This window comes from Phascolarctos cinereus, unplaced genomic scaffold (assembly GCF_003287225.1).
Source record: "Phascolarctos cinereus isolate Bilbo 61053 unplaced genomic scaffold, phaCin_HiC Scaffold_2;HRSCAF=192, whole genome shotgun sequence".
NCBI lineage: Eukaryota > Metazoa > Chordata > Mammalia > Diprotodontia > Phascolarctidae > Phascolarctos > Phascolarctos cinereus.
Genome location: NW_027555625.1, coordinates 317,102,312 through 317,116,322, shown reverse-complemented (window position 1 = coordinate 317,116,322; position 14,011 = coordinate 317,102,312). Strand labels below are relative to the sequence as shown.

Sequence of the window (14,011 nt, the reverse complement as noted above, 5' to 3'; positions counted from 1 at the left end):
TGGGTTAACCAACTTTCCAGCCCTCATGTTTGCCTGCAGGGTCTAATGCATTTTCTCCATTCTTTTTCTTCCTCACATCTACTGTAACTGTGTGTTTCTACCTGGTTTTCCTCAAATACAAAAACAAGAAAGATTGAACTAGATAATCTTTGAGGTCCTCAATAGCTGTTAAGATTTTGACTCTGTGTCCTACCAGTTCTTTTTTTCATAACGTCTCTGAAATCTATCCTCTGGCCATAAATCTCACTGCCACTGTCTTAATCTAGACCTGAATATCCACACTTTTACAGCTGCTTTCTAGCTAATTTCTCTGTCTCTACTTGCTTCCAACTACTGATCATCTGTACAACTAGAATATCCTTGCTCTAACAATGTTTGCATTGTGATTCCACCCCCACCTTTCCAGCTCAAGAACCTCTGTTGCTGGTAATTTCAAATATAAGCTTCTCGAAGCACTCCATTAATTGACCCCTTGCCACTTCTCAGACATCTTTAATTACTCCTCAGTGTGGCACCTCTGTCCCATCCAAACCAATTCGAACACAGCTCACTAATTTCCTGCCTGTGTCTATACAATGCTAGATCAATACCTAAATTAAAACATTTCTTCCAGAAAGCCCTCCAAGACTAACTCACACTGATTTTATAGCTTCTTGGATCCTCTGGAACCTAGGAAGTTCATTTTTACTTAAGGATATATTGCATTTTATTGTTCTGATATTATATGTGCATGCATGGTCACCTCAGATGGATTACAAACTCCTCAAGGACAAAGACAGTTTTCTATTTCTTTGACATTCTTCCTTGTGTTCCCCCAAAACACCGTAGTACCTAGTTACCCTATTCTAAAAATAGGTATATTCACACAGTGAAAATGAGATATTTTCCTGTCAATTCGCCATGTTTATGGACTCTTAGGAGTCCTGAAGCAGGAAGCTGTGATTGTGCATTAATCAGAAACAAAAGAGGTCCTCTTATTTTTAAAATGCTTTGGATATCATGCTTTGCTAATGGCCTGTACTACAAGACTACCATGTGAGTGTGTTAATACTCTTACAAAATGACCAAACGATTTGCTACTGAATGAAGCTGGGAATTAGTGTTGGTGGTCTGCAGGGCTTGGCAGGCCTCTTGCTTTTTTTAAACTAGCAGCAACAGAGTAGAATCCTTTAGGAGGGAGAAGTAAAGCAACAACTTGTATTGCTATGGGCTGGCCCCCTGGGCAAATAAAGAGCAGCACTGTCTGCTTCTAAACAGCCTCCCGGGCTCCTTGTTGATGACTGATGGGCATGATACCGGCTCCTAGGAATGTTTGGAGAATAGGAAGCAAAGAGAAGTAATAGGATCCCCAGGGGAGGTTTGTTCATAAAAGGCTACACTGAAGAAGAGGAAAGAAAAAGAGCCAAGAATTAAGAAGTACATGACAACACATTCCCTGAACTTGACCTACCCTTTCCCAGCTATGTGTATTTGTTCCATATGTTTAAAATGTCACCATCCCCACGTCTGCCAATTGATGCCAGTTGATCCATCCTTTAGGCCCAACTCATCTACCACTTGCTCAGGAGAGCCTTCCTTTCTTCTTTCCTTCCTTTGTTCCTTCATTCCTTTGTTTCTTCCTTCCTTCCTAGCCATTAGTTATTTTTTCTTCCTCAGATCTCTCATGGCACTTTGTGTCCCTTCTATATACTTATTATTGATTGTGTCAGTTATCTGTGATATGTATGTGCCTTGTCTCCCTTGCTACGCTGTCCTTCTTATATGTAGAGAGACCCACCTCTTACTTTATCTTATTTATCTTATATGTTGTATATCCCTATACTCAACAGAGCTGTTTACATAGTAGACAGCAAAATATGTGAATTGAATTGAATTCTTGTTAGATAGTATTTATTTATCTATCTATTTATTTATCTATCTACTTATTTATTTATTTGTTTGTTTGTTTGTTTTGTTTGTTTGTTTGTTTTAGGCAGTTGGGGTTAAGTGACTTGCCCAGGGTCACACAAGCTAGTAAGTGTCAAGTGTTTGGTCTGAGGCCACATTTGAACTCAGGTCCTCCTGACTTCAGGGCCGGCACTTTATCCACTGCACCACCTAGCTGCCCCTAGATAGTATTTATTAAGAGCCCAATTTTTCAGGCCACTATGCTGATTGCTATACAAAAAGAATTAACAGTCATATTTCCTTCCCTCAAGGAGCTTATAGTGTAGTGGGGGAGAATAAGAGGCATATTATTATAATACAGGGTAGTGCACTAAGTGCTATAAGAGAGCTACCAATAAATGGTTGCAAGAGTTCAGAAGAGCGAGAGACGACAAGGATACAGGGAAGGTTTCGTGGGTGAAGTGACATACAAATGAGGGACCTTCTGGGATTTAATAGTGTATTCAGAAGCATTCCTGCCTCCTAGGATACTAAGGAAGAAAAGTGTTATAGTGCAAGGACTCAAGGAAAAGATAACCTTTGGCTTGGGTAACAACTAGAGGAGAATAATACTAGAGACAGAGTACATGGGAAGAAGTTGCATGAATTTAGGCAAGAGATTCTTTATAACCAGGGTCCTATCTAGGCCCTAGTTTAAAGAGGAAGGAAGGACTAGATTTGTACAATCTTCAGGAAAAGTCAATAGAGTGTGTGGAAAGTAGAAAGAAACAGATTGAGGTTCAGTTTAGGAAAAACTTGAAATAATTAGAACTGTCCCAAAGTAGACTGGGCTACCTTAGCAGGTAGGTAGTGGGTTCCTCTTCCTCAGACATCATTAGACAAGAGACCACTCTTACTCCCTTGTTGGGGATATTGTGGAAGGCATTCCTGTTCATGTACAGATTGGTCTAGTTGACCTTGGAAGTTTTAGTCTTTCCTTCCCTCTGAGAGTCTGTGATTTTATTAATTCCTTCAACAAACTTTAAGTACCTACTAATGCTTACCTTAGGTGATAGAAGCTTTAGATTAAACAGTTTCTTGTCTTTATGGTACTTATAGACTAGTTACAGGGGTGGGGAACCTGCGGCCTGGAGGCTACATGTGGTCCTCAGGTGCCTCCCTTTCACTGAATCCAGACTTCATAGAACAAATTCCCTTAATAAGAGTATTTGTTTGGATTACATACATACATGTATACGTGTGTGTGTGTGTGTGTGTGTGTGTGTGTGTGTGTGTGTATTTGCTTGGCTGCAAAGTAGTCATAGAATCAGGGTCCTCCACAATCTATGGATATGAATTTTCTAGACCACACACACGTGCGCAGACACACACACACACATGTAATATTTTAACAAGTCAGAAGTTCACTTTAGTTGCTTGTGAAGAAAGATACAATGATCAGGTGATCTGTCACCATGTATAATTTGAGTAGAATTGTCAGAGGAACAGCTGCGCCATTGTGCGATGGCATCCCGCCCTCACATGGCCTTCTAAGGTAAAAGAAAAACTTAGAATGAGCCTGGATTTATCCAGATAGTTTAATGAACCCACATATCTCTAGCACATATGTATGGAGAATGAGTTTGCTCTGCATGGATTGTTAGAGTTTTCTCTTCTTCTAGATATATGCTCTTATATGAAGCTACTTCCCATTCACTGATCTCATCATATTAGAAAATTTCACTGTTTGATCACAAAAGACATAGAATAGATAACTTCAGTTACATGAAATTGAAAAACTTTCACATGAACAAAACCAATACATTAAATATCTCTGATGAGGGTTTGATATCCAATACTCATAGGAAATTAACATAAATCCATAAGACCAAGAGCCATTCCCAGGGGATAAGTAGTCAGAAGATAAAGAATTACAAACTATAAATAGCCATATAAGACTATTCCAAATCACTAATAATAGAAAAGTAATCAGAACAGCACTAAGTTTCACCATAAACCCAGCAAATTGGTAAAGACAGAAGATGGAAAGAGTATTAGAGGGGCTGTGGAAAGGCAGGCACACTAATGCATTATTGGGGTAGAGCTTTGAATTGGTCCAACCATTCTAAAAGCAATTTGAGATTTTGCTTTAAAGGTGACTAAAATGTCCATGCCCTTTGACTCAAAGATCCTACTGTTAGGTATATATCCTAAGGAAGTAAAAAACAGAAAGAGAGGTCTCATGTACACCAAAATATTCATAGCAGGATTTTTGTGGTAGCAAAGAATTTTCAACAAAGTTTCCATGGATTGGGAAGTGGCTAATGTGATACATGAATGTAATAGAATATTACTGTTTGGGGAAAACTATGGAGACTTATATAAACTGATGCAGACTGAAGTAAACAGAACCAGGAAAACAATATATATACACAATGCCTACGATAACGTAAACAGAACAGAAAAACAAAACTGAACGTTGTATGATCAGAATTGGCCTTGAAGATGAATTGAGAATGTGTACTTTTTTCCCCTCGTTGCAGAAGTGGGACCCAACAAGTATGAAATATTCAACTCACCAAGTATTTATTAAGCCCTCACTATGTGCCAGGCACTTGCCCTGGGGGTACAAAGAAGAGCAGAAGCAGTCCTTGCCCTCTAGGAGCTCATATTGCAGTGAGGGAGATAGCTTGCAATCACCTACTCACAGACTTGATGTTCTGGAGGAAGTGGATGAACTTAAGTACTGTGGGTTTGGAAAAAAACATGTTTCCCTTAGATAAGGTAACCTCTAAGACCAAAGAAACAGAGCTCTAGGGTTTGTACTTGACTTGCTTCCCTATTGGCAACAATGGATGAATAGACTATTTTAAAAGAGGCCTCCATCATCCTAGAGATTCGTGCCTGCGTGGGGAAATCTGATAAGACTAACCTCAAGAGAAATGTATTTCTTATAGGAACAAACTTGATCTTTAACAGCTTTTGTGACCTCAAGAGTTGCACGTTTCCCCATTTCTGCTACAGAATGCCACTAAGTGGCACTGTACTCTGAGCAAGTCTTAAAAAGCTATAAAAATCCAATCTGTGCTATAAAGAGTTGAAGCTGCAGCCAGCCCAAGCAGTCTTCCTTAGTGCACTAATAAATTTCTTTTCTGTTTAGTCTGACTATTTACTTTTGACCCCCTGCTTTATAGATACGATAATAGATAAGATTCTCTCAGAGCTTTCAAGGAACAAGGCTAGGAAACTCTCAAAACAACGTATATAAGCTAAATTGGAGATGGTCTCAGGAGGATGGAAACTAACATTAAGGAGGACTGAGAAAGGCTTCTTGCAGAAGGTGTGATTTTTAGCTCAGACTTGAAGGAAGTCAGGAAGTTGAGGGAAGGAAGAAGGGAATTTTAGGCATCGAATGTTGTATATGGTCAGACCGATTTGCTGAAGTGCCTTTTTTCTCCTTTTTTGATTTTATTGGAAGGGATAGCTCTCTAGGTTGTTTGGTGGTGATTGTTCAGTCGTTTTTCAGTCATATCTAATTCTTTGTGATCCATTTTGGGGTTTTCTTGGGGCAGAGATACTGGAGTGAGTTGCCATTTCCTTCTCCGGCTCATTTTACAGATGAGAAACTGAGGTGAACAGGGTTAACTGACTTGTGCAGGGTCACACAGCTAGTAAGTTTCTGAGGACAGATTTGAACTCAGGAAGATTCCTGAATGCAAGCCCAGCTCTCTATCCACTTTGCCACCTACCTGTCCTTGGTGTTTCGGGGCGGGGGGAGGGTAGGGCAGAGCGAAAATTTGGAAATTAATATGATATGAAAAACAAAAGGTATTAGTTTAAAAAGTCTGTCCTCTCTTTCCTCTCCCCAGATGCCATTCCAACATCAGCCCTGAATCAACCCTGTCCTGTACTGTTTATTGCATTTGCTTAGCCCAGCTTTCAGTCCATGATCTATTGTCCTTGTAATCTTCCTACTGTACCTGTGTAGGCAAAAAGCATTTATCAAGTACCTCCTAAGTTTAAGGCACTGTAAGAGGTGCTGGGGATACAAAGAAAAAATGAAGCAGTCCCTCCTTGCAGGAAACTTTCATACTATTGAACAAGATGACATGTGCATAAGTATAGACATGTTTGTTTGAAGGCAATAGAGAAGGAAGGAACTAGTGAGAAGATAGGGAGAAATTAAAAGATAGGGAGTGGTGACTGAGGGATCAGTCTACTAGAGGACAGGAGGGGAGAGGATATGGGATCAAGGACATATATAGGAAGGTTAATGTAAACAAAAAAGACAATCTTGTCAAAGATTGGAGGAAATATTTTTACAAAAATATTTATAGCAGCTCTTTTCGTAGTGGCAAAAAAATTGGAAATTGAGAGGATGCCCATCAGTTGGGGAGTGTCTGAACAAGTTGTGGTATTTGATTGTAATATAATATTCCTATGCTATAAGAAATAATTAACAGGCTGATTTCAGAAAAACTTGGAAAGATTTATATGAACTGATGCAAAGTGAAGTGAGCAGAGCCAGGAGAATATTGTACACAGTAACAGCAGTGCTGTATGATGATCAACTGTGAATAACTTGGCTATTCTCAGCAATATGGTGATCTAAGACAGTTGCAAAGGGGTCATGATGAAAAATGCTGTCCATCTCCAGAGAAAGAACTGATGGAGTCTGAATGCATATTGAAGCATACTATTTTTCACTTTCTGTATTTTTTCCATGGGTTTTTCCCCTTTTAGGTTTGTGTCATCTTTCACAACATGAATAATATGACAATATGTTTTGCATGATTGAACATGTATAATCTGTATCAAATTACCATTTCAGGAAAGGGGAAGGTGAGAGAGGGAGAAAGAAAATTTGGAACTCAAAATTTTTTCAAAATGAATGTTAAAAATTGTCATTGTAGGGGCAGCTAGGTGGCGCAGTGGATAGAGCACCGGCCGTGGATTCAGGAGGACCTGAGTTCAAATCCGGCCTCAGACACATAACACTTACTAGCTATGTGACCCTGGGCAAGTCACAACCCCATTGCCTAGCCAAAAAAAAAAAATTGTCATTACATATAACTGGGGCGAGGGGGAAAGACTGGAGGAAAGGAAAAGAGAGCCAAGGATAATATCAAGGAGTTTTGAAAAGTAAGTGGGGAGAGGAAGCTAACAACAGATGACCTCAGTTTTCTCAATATTGTAAGAAGTGAGATTCTCACCTCAACTGGGGTCCACGGGAAGCTTGATGAGAAGAAGTTTGAAATAACAGTGAGCATTCAGTTGAATCTTAGTTTGTATTTTATTCATCTTGGGTTTGCATTTTGTTGTTATCTACATTCTTGTGATCTTTCTTGTGGCTATTTCCTGGAAGGTGGTCTGTGCAATTTATTTCATTTTTCAAGAGAAAGGGTAGTGGATAGAAGCCTTGGATTTAGAGAAAGGATAACCTGGATTCAAATTCTGCCTCAGATACTCAAATACCCTGTGACTCTGAGCAGATCACTTAACCTCTCTGAGCCTTAGTTTACTTAATCTGTAAAATGGAAATCAGTCAACAAGTCAATCAGTAAGTATTTCTTAAACGTGTGCTATGTTCAGGCACTGTCTAGGAATGACAGTACAATGATGATAATAAACAACACTTATGGGCTTGTGAGAATTAAATGAGATAATATGTTTAAACACTTGGCAAACATGAAAATGCTAAATAAATTTGAGCTATTATTATCCCTTCTCTCTCTATAGCGAAAACATGACACACATTTTGAACATGAAACTAGCCGAAGTGGACATTCCTTTAGGAACTTACTTTCTTCCATCTTAACCTAATCCCATGTGAGCCTTTTGATAAGTCCTTTTCGTGTCTCAGTCCTTGACCAGTAGTTGTCTTTCAGTCACCATTACACAGCAGGATGTCTTATCAGAATATCATGCAGGATGGACTTGAGTGGAAGGAGGATAATGAGAGCACACTGGGATAAGTAGACTTGTGTGTCTTGTGGATTGACAGAGGAATGGGTGACTTCACCTAGATGTGTTATGTAAAATAATAACATAATATACACCAACAGTTCGCAAAATGTTGTCTGAGGGATCCTGAAGTAAAAACTGTTTTAATAATAATACTAAGATGTTTTAATTTTTAATATGTTAAGTATCAACATACACAACATAAACAAAAGCTCTTCCTCCGTAATTAGAGTGTAAGGGTCTTGAGACCAAAAAGTTTGGTAACTGCTGTTAAACACAGTATTGGGGGTTTATGAAAATTGTCAAGAAACATCTGACATTACCAAAAGGCCACTTAGTTTGGTTCTGGGGAGACTGGAAGGAATAGGTGAAGTTTGTAAGAGAATTGCCTGTTGTTTCTGTCTCTATCCCTATCCTTATTCTTGGACTTTAATTTGTTTCCAGGACATGGTGCGACGAGGAGAGATCATTGATGATGACATAGAAGATGAATTCTATCTCCGTCGCTTAGATGCTGGGCTCTTTGTCCTGCAACACATCTGTTACATCATGGCAGAGATCTGTAATGCCAGTGTCCCCCAGGTAAAAGACCTTTCTGTGCTTCTTCCTTTTTGACATGTGTAGATCATCTGAAAAGAACAATATTGAGACTGATCCCATCCTTGCTTTGTCCTTGTACTGCCCTTACTTTCCCACAGGCACCATCCATAGCACATTGGCTGGAGGAGAAAGAGCTTTGCTAAGATAGTCTGCTAAGAAAAATTAATCCTTTTCTTTTTTTTTTCTTCTTTGTCAGATTCGCCAAAGGGTACATCAGATCCTGAACATGCGTGGAAGCTCCATCAAGATTGTCCGACACATCATTAAAGGTGAGCCCTTTGCAGTCAGCTCTGGAGAACAGGGCTTCCTCTGTTTGAACCCTTGACACTTTTGTCCATTTTGCTACATGTCTAGATCACCTTGTCTGTTTTAGGTCCCTCTTTCTCCTCTAAATTTCTATCTCTGTTCATGAATTCAAGAGGCCAGAATTTACAAAAAAATAATGCCTTCTAATATATCACCAGGGATAAATCTTCGTCACCTCTCACCTGGAATGTCCTGAGAGCCTCCTAATTGGTGTCTCTGACTCCAGTCTTTGCCTGCCTCTAACCTCTTCTTCATACCACTGCCAAAGTAAGAAGTGGAACCATTATGTTGGTCTAAATATGGGCCACACCCATAAAATGCAATCTCCTTTGGAAGGAACAAAATAAGTAGCTATACGCTGGAAAGTAACACCAATTATAGTTCACATAAATCAGATTTGGGGGAGCAGTGTGGTATGTGTTTGAACCCATATGATCATTCGGCATAATGACCTGGCACAGGGCCACTGGTAGCCCACTTGCATCCACCAGATATTCATCCTTCTACACCAGATTAATATGGATTACTGCATTAAAATACTGCTCTTAAATTTGAAGATGTAGCTGTTGTGATTTGCAGTTTTATCTTTTAAATGGCATTTACCTTTAACGCCCACATGTTCAATTAGAATTTTTATTATTTTCAGCTCTCCCTTCATGCAGCCCTTCTTTTCCCTGTACTTCCCCCCTATAGTCAAAATAGTGAGAGTGGATTTGGTGATCTGCAGGGAAGGAAATGAGCATGTTTATGAGGAGTTATCACAAAGTAGGCAGGATGTTTTTCCCTTTCTGAATTCCTTCTTCCCATTATTGCATGGGTAACTTCAACTGATTGCCTGTTCATTTTAGATACTCAGTTTTAAACAGTATGTAGGACCCTCCCTCTTCTCTAGCATCATCTTGGCCTCTACTGCCTCATAAACATGTTGAGGTCATTTTCACTTTTATTACTGTTCTTTTGCCCAATACACTTTTCTCTTCTTGCTGTACAAATCCATGCAGTCTTCAAGGCCCAGCTCAAGTTTTACTTCCTCCATGCAGCCTTCCCTGATTTCTGTCTTTTCTGAACTCCTTGAAGACTAAACTATACCATACACTTGGCAGTTCGGGATTATTCTGTGATACTCTTGGGTTAATATGACTGACTTTCCCTAGCAAGATTGTAAGTTCCTGTAAGGCAATAACTGTTTTATACCTCTGTATCTTATAAACCCTAGCAATGTTCTGAACACATGGCAGATATCTGAGTCCTCAGTTCCTCATCTGGAACTGATTTTTTTTGGTGTACTGGGTGTCTTAGGCTGGTAAGACAAAAGAGTTAATGCCATCTGCACAATGGTACATTAAAGTAACCAAAGAGGAACATATCTGATGTGAAAGCCCCAGCATGTTTATTTCAGATGGTATATATAATAGAGAAAAAAATGTTTCTTCTCACTGATGGTTGACTAGAGGAGCCTAATCATCCATACTCCTAACCATACTCATCTTTTCCTCTTCTCTCCCTTATCCAATCACATACCAACTCTCTGCTTTCTCTGTTGAGGACTTCGCCTCATGTTTCACCAAAACAATTAAGATCATTTGCCAAGAGCTCCATCTTCCATCCACTTCATGTCACATCGCTCAGATGTCTTCTCCCCTATCACTTCCTTCACCTTCCTGTCTAATCCCTTCCTTTTGCAAAACAAACCCCTCTACACTCCTAAGCAATCCCATCCCACCCATCTTCTTTTCTATTAGTGTTCTCTAGATCCTAATAATTAAAATTCTCTTTGGAATCCAAACTAGCTTTCCATCCCATCCTATATTTTCCAGTAAGTTACCACATTCTCCCCCTCCTCCTCCTCTAATCATCCCCACTCTCTCACAAATCTTCACTCTTTCCCTCTCAACAAGCTGTTTTCCTGCTTTCTACAAAAAAAAAACATATGTCTCTCCTTATCCTTAAGAAAACCCTCACTTGATTTGACAGTCCCTGCAAGCTGTCATCTTCTATGTCTCCTCTTTTTCATGGCTAAATTCCTCAAGAAAGCCATTCACAGTTGGTGCCTCCACATCTCCTCTTACTCTCTTCCATACTCTCTCCAGCTGACTTTGGTCCTCATCATTCAACTGAAACTGCTGTATCCAAAATTAGCGACGATATCTTAATTGTCAGATCTAGTGACTTTTTCTCAATTCTCATCCTGACCTCTTAACCTCTCTGCAGTCTTTGACACTGCTCAATCACCCTCTTCGCCTGACTGCTCTTTTCGAGGTTTTCATAACACTCTTCTCTCCTGGTTTTCCTCCTGTCTGTCTGAGTGTTCCTTCTTAGTCTTCTTTGCTGAACCTTCATTTAGGCCATGCTCACTGTGGGTGTTCAGTTTACTTGGTGTCATCATTAGCTCCCTTAGGTTCAGTTATCATCTCTACGCAGATCATTCTCGGATATATTTATCAATTTTAACTTCTCTCCCGACTTCTAGTCTCGTATCACCAATGCTTATTGGACATCTTGAGCTGGATGTTCTGAAGACATCTCAAACTAAGCCTGTCCAAAGCAGAATTCCCTGTCTTTGTTCCCCAAGCCTTGTCTTGTTTCCTGACTTTCCTGGCTTTCTTTTCTTTTCTTTTCTTTTTTTTTTGTTTTTTGCAGTTGGGGTTAAGTGACTTGCCCAGGGTCATACACCTAGTGAGTGTCAAGTACTTGATCTGAGGCCGGATTTGAACTCAGGTCCTCCTGACTTCAGGGCTGGTGGTGTATCCAGTGCGTCACCTAGTTGCCCCCTCCTGGCTTTCTTTAAAACACAGCTCAAATCCCACTTTCTACAAGAGGCCTTTCCAGGATCCTATTACCTCCCACTCACTGTTAGTGCCTTCCCTCTAAGATTATATCTTATTTACACTGTCTGTGCCTTTTTTTTTTCGTGAGGCAGTTAGGGTTAAGTGACTTGCCCAGGGTCAGACACTGTATATGTCTTGTGTATAAATAGTTATTTCATGTTATCTCCTCCATTAGAATGTAAGTTCCATGAAGACCTTTCTTTGTTTCCCCAGAGCTAAGTACAGAGCCTAGCACATAGTAAGTGCTTAAAGAATGCTTGTGGATTGGCTGTTGACAGACATGGAAGGTAGCTTGTGTGAATGTATAGGTGTGGGAGATGGTGCATCAAGTTCAGAGAAAATCTAGTAGTCCAGTTTGGCCAGTAAATAGAGTTCACACATGGGAGTCATAGTCAGGAGCTAGATTATGTAGAGCCTGAAATGTCAAGTTGAGGAGTAGAAGGAAAAAACCCAGAAAGTTTTTGAGCAGGGAAGAACATTCGGAACTATGTCTTGGGAAGGTGATTTTGACAGCTCATTGGAGAAGAGTGGATGAGGGAGGAGAGAGACTAGAAGCAGACTATTGAGGCTGTTACTGTAGTCCAGATGATGAGTCTGAACTAGCCTGTTAGCTCTGTAAAGGGGATGCATATGAAAGATGATATGGAGGTAGAATTGACAAGATAATCCATTGGCTGTGGAAAGGTAGTGGTGGTAAAAAGGCAAGTATGACTAGAATTATAAACCTGAATGCCTGAGAAGATGGTGGTGCCCTTACAAAATATAGGATAATTCGGAGGGGACCAGGTTTAAGGGACCAAGTTGAACATGTTGGGTTTGAGATGGCTACAGGACATCCAGGGAGAGTTATCCAGCAAGTATTTGTTGATTTAGTGCTGGAGTTTAGGGGAGAGATTAGGATTATGTTTATATTATAGATTTGGGAATCATCTGTGTAGAGTTGATATTTGAACCCATGGGAGCAGAAGAAGATAGCCAAGGGTGGAAATGTATAGATAGAAAAGGGTCCAAGACATAGCATTAGAAAATATTCTTGGAAAGAGAACGGGAAAGAGAGGATGATCCCAGAAAGGAGACTGAGAAGAAGCAGTCAGATGGTAGGAGGAAGAACAGGAGAGAAGCCAAGGAAGAAGAAACTGTTCAAAAGAGTGTGATCAGCAGCATCAGAAGCTGCCAAGAGGTAAAACAGGATAAGAACTGAAAAAAGGCCATTGGATTTATCAGTTAAATCATTGGTAATGTCATGGAGATCATTTCAGTAGAATGGTGAGGGTTAGAAGCCCAAATGTAGTGAGTTGAGAAGGGAGTAGGTGGGGAGGAAGTAGGAGCAATGAGTGTGGCACTGTTCTTTCTAGGAATTTGTCAGTGAAACACAGGGGAGAGAGATAGACAGATAGACACGATGGGGTAGACTTGAGCATGCTTGTAGGGAGAGGCTGAAGATGAGAGAAAGGAAACAATCGGTGGCATCAACTACTAGAGGAGACACAATGGAGATGGAGGTGTGGATACAAATAAAAGGCATTGGCCTGGGCAGGTAGTTTGAGAAGCTTCTCTTCCTCAGATGCCAAAGTAAAGGAGGACCTCTCATCTGGACTACTGTAATAGTCTTAACTGTTCTGCCTAGTGTCTTACTATTTTGGTCTATCCTACACAGAGGTCCTTCCTAATGCATGACTGATCACAGCATTCTCCTGCTCTAAATCCTTCGGTGGCTTTCCATCACTTACCAGGTTAAAGCCCACAGTCACTGTAGTGACATTCAAGGCCGTCCACAATTTTACTCCAAGTCGTCTTTCTTTTCAGTTCAGTTCAACAAAGACTCATTAAAAATCTACATGGACACTGTGTGATAAGTGCTGAAGGTGGAAAATGCTAGTAAGTTTAGGGTGGGAGAAAGGTGGGTAGCCTTATCTCATACTACACCCATTCTGTGGATTACAGCTAAACTAGACTATTCACCAAACATACCTTGTATTTTCTTGCCTTCCTGCTTTTGCTCAGACCGTTACTTCTGTCCATCAGACCCTGCTTCACCTCCTCTTCCTGAGCTGAACATCTTCTAGGAAGACTTCCCTCGTTCTTCTCAGCTAGAAGTGATTCCTGCCATCTCATCAGTCTCATACTCCTTTTATAAATTAACAATGCTAGTTTCTATTATAGTTATCTTGTCTTTTTCTTATTTTCTTTCTACTAGATGCTGTGTACATTAGAGAATGCTTAATAAGTGTTTATTGATGCATGAAACTAGGTGCTAGAAATACCACATTGTTGGTGTCCCAACCTCAGTCATGCGTCTTAGAATTTTTTGTTTTTCAATACGCTGACAAACTGCAGATGAAAAGTTAGGCGAAGCACTGAGCACAGTGGAGGCTCATCTTGTCCACCTTGGTGGGTGATGCCAGTTGCCTGCAGTCTGTACCATCCAGTCCAAAGCAAGATATATC

The 14,011-nt window shown here is 40.2% G+C and overlaps 1 protein-coding gene across 1 annotated transcript in view; it reads left to right on the top strand.

Moving 5' to 3' along the window:
- The window catches only part of CTNNBL1 (catenin beta like 1), a 218,439-nt gene that overhangs the window by 197,007 nt on the left and 7,421 nt on the right, over positions 1 to 14,011 (top strand). The window contains exons 14-15 of the mRNA XM_078150210.1: positions 8,275 to 8,412; positions 8,627 to 8,699. Of these exons, the coding sequence (XP_078006336.1) occupies positions 8,275 to 8,412; positions 8,627 to 8,699 (211 nt within the window). The remainder of the gene's footprint in view (positions 1 to 8,274; positions 8,413 to 8,626; positions 8,700 to 14,011) is intronic.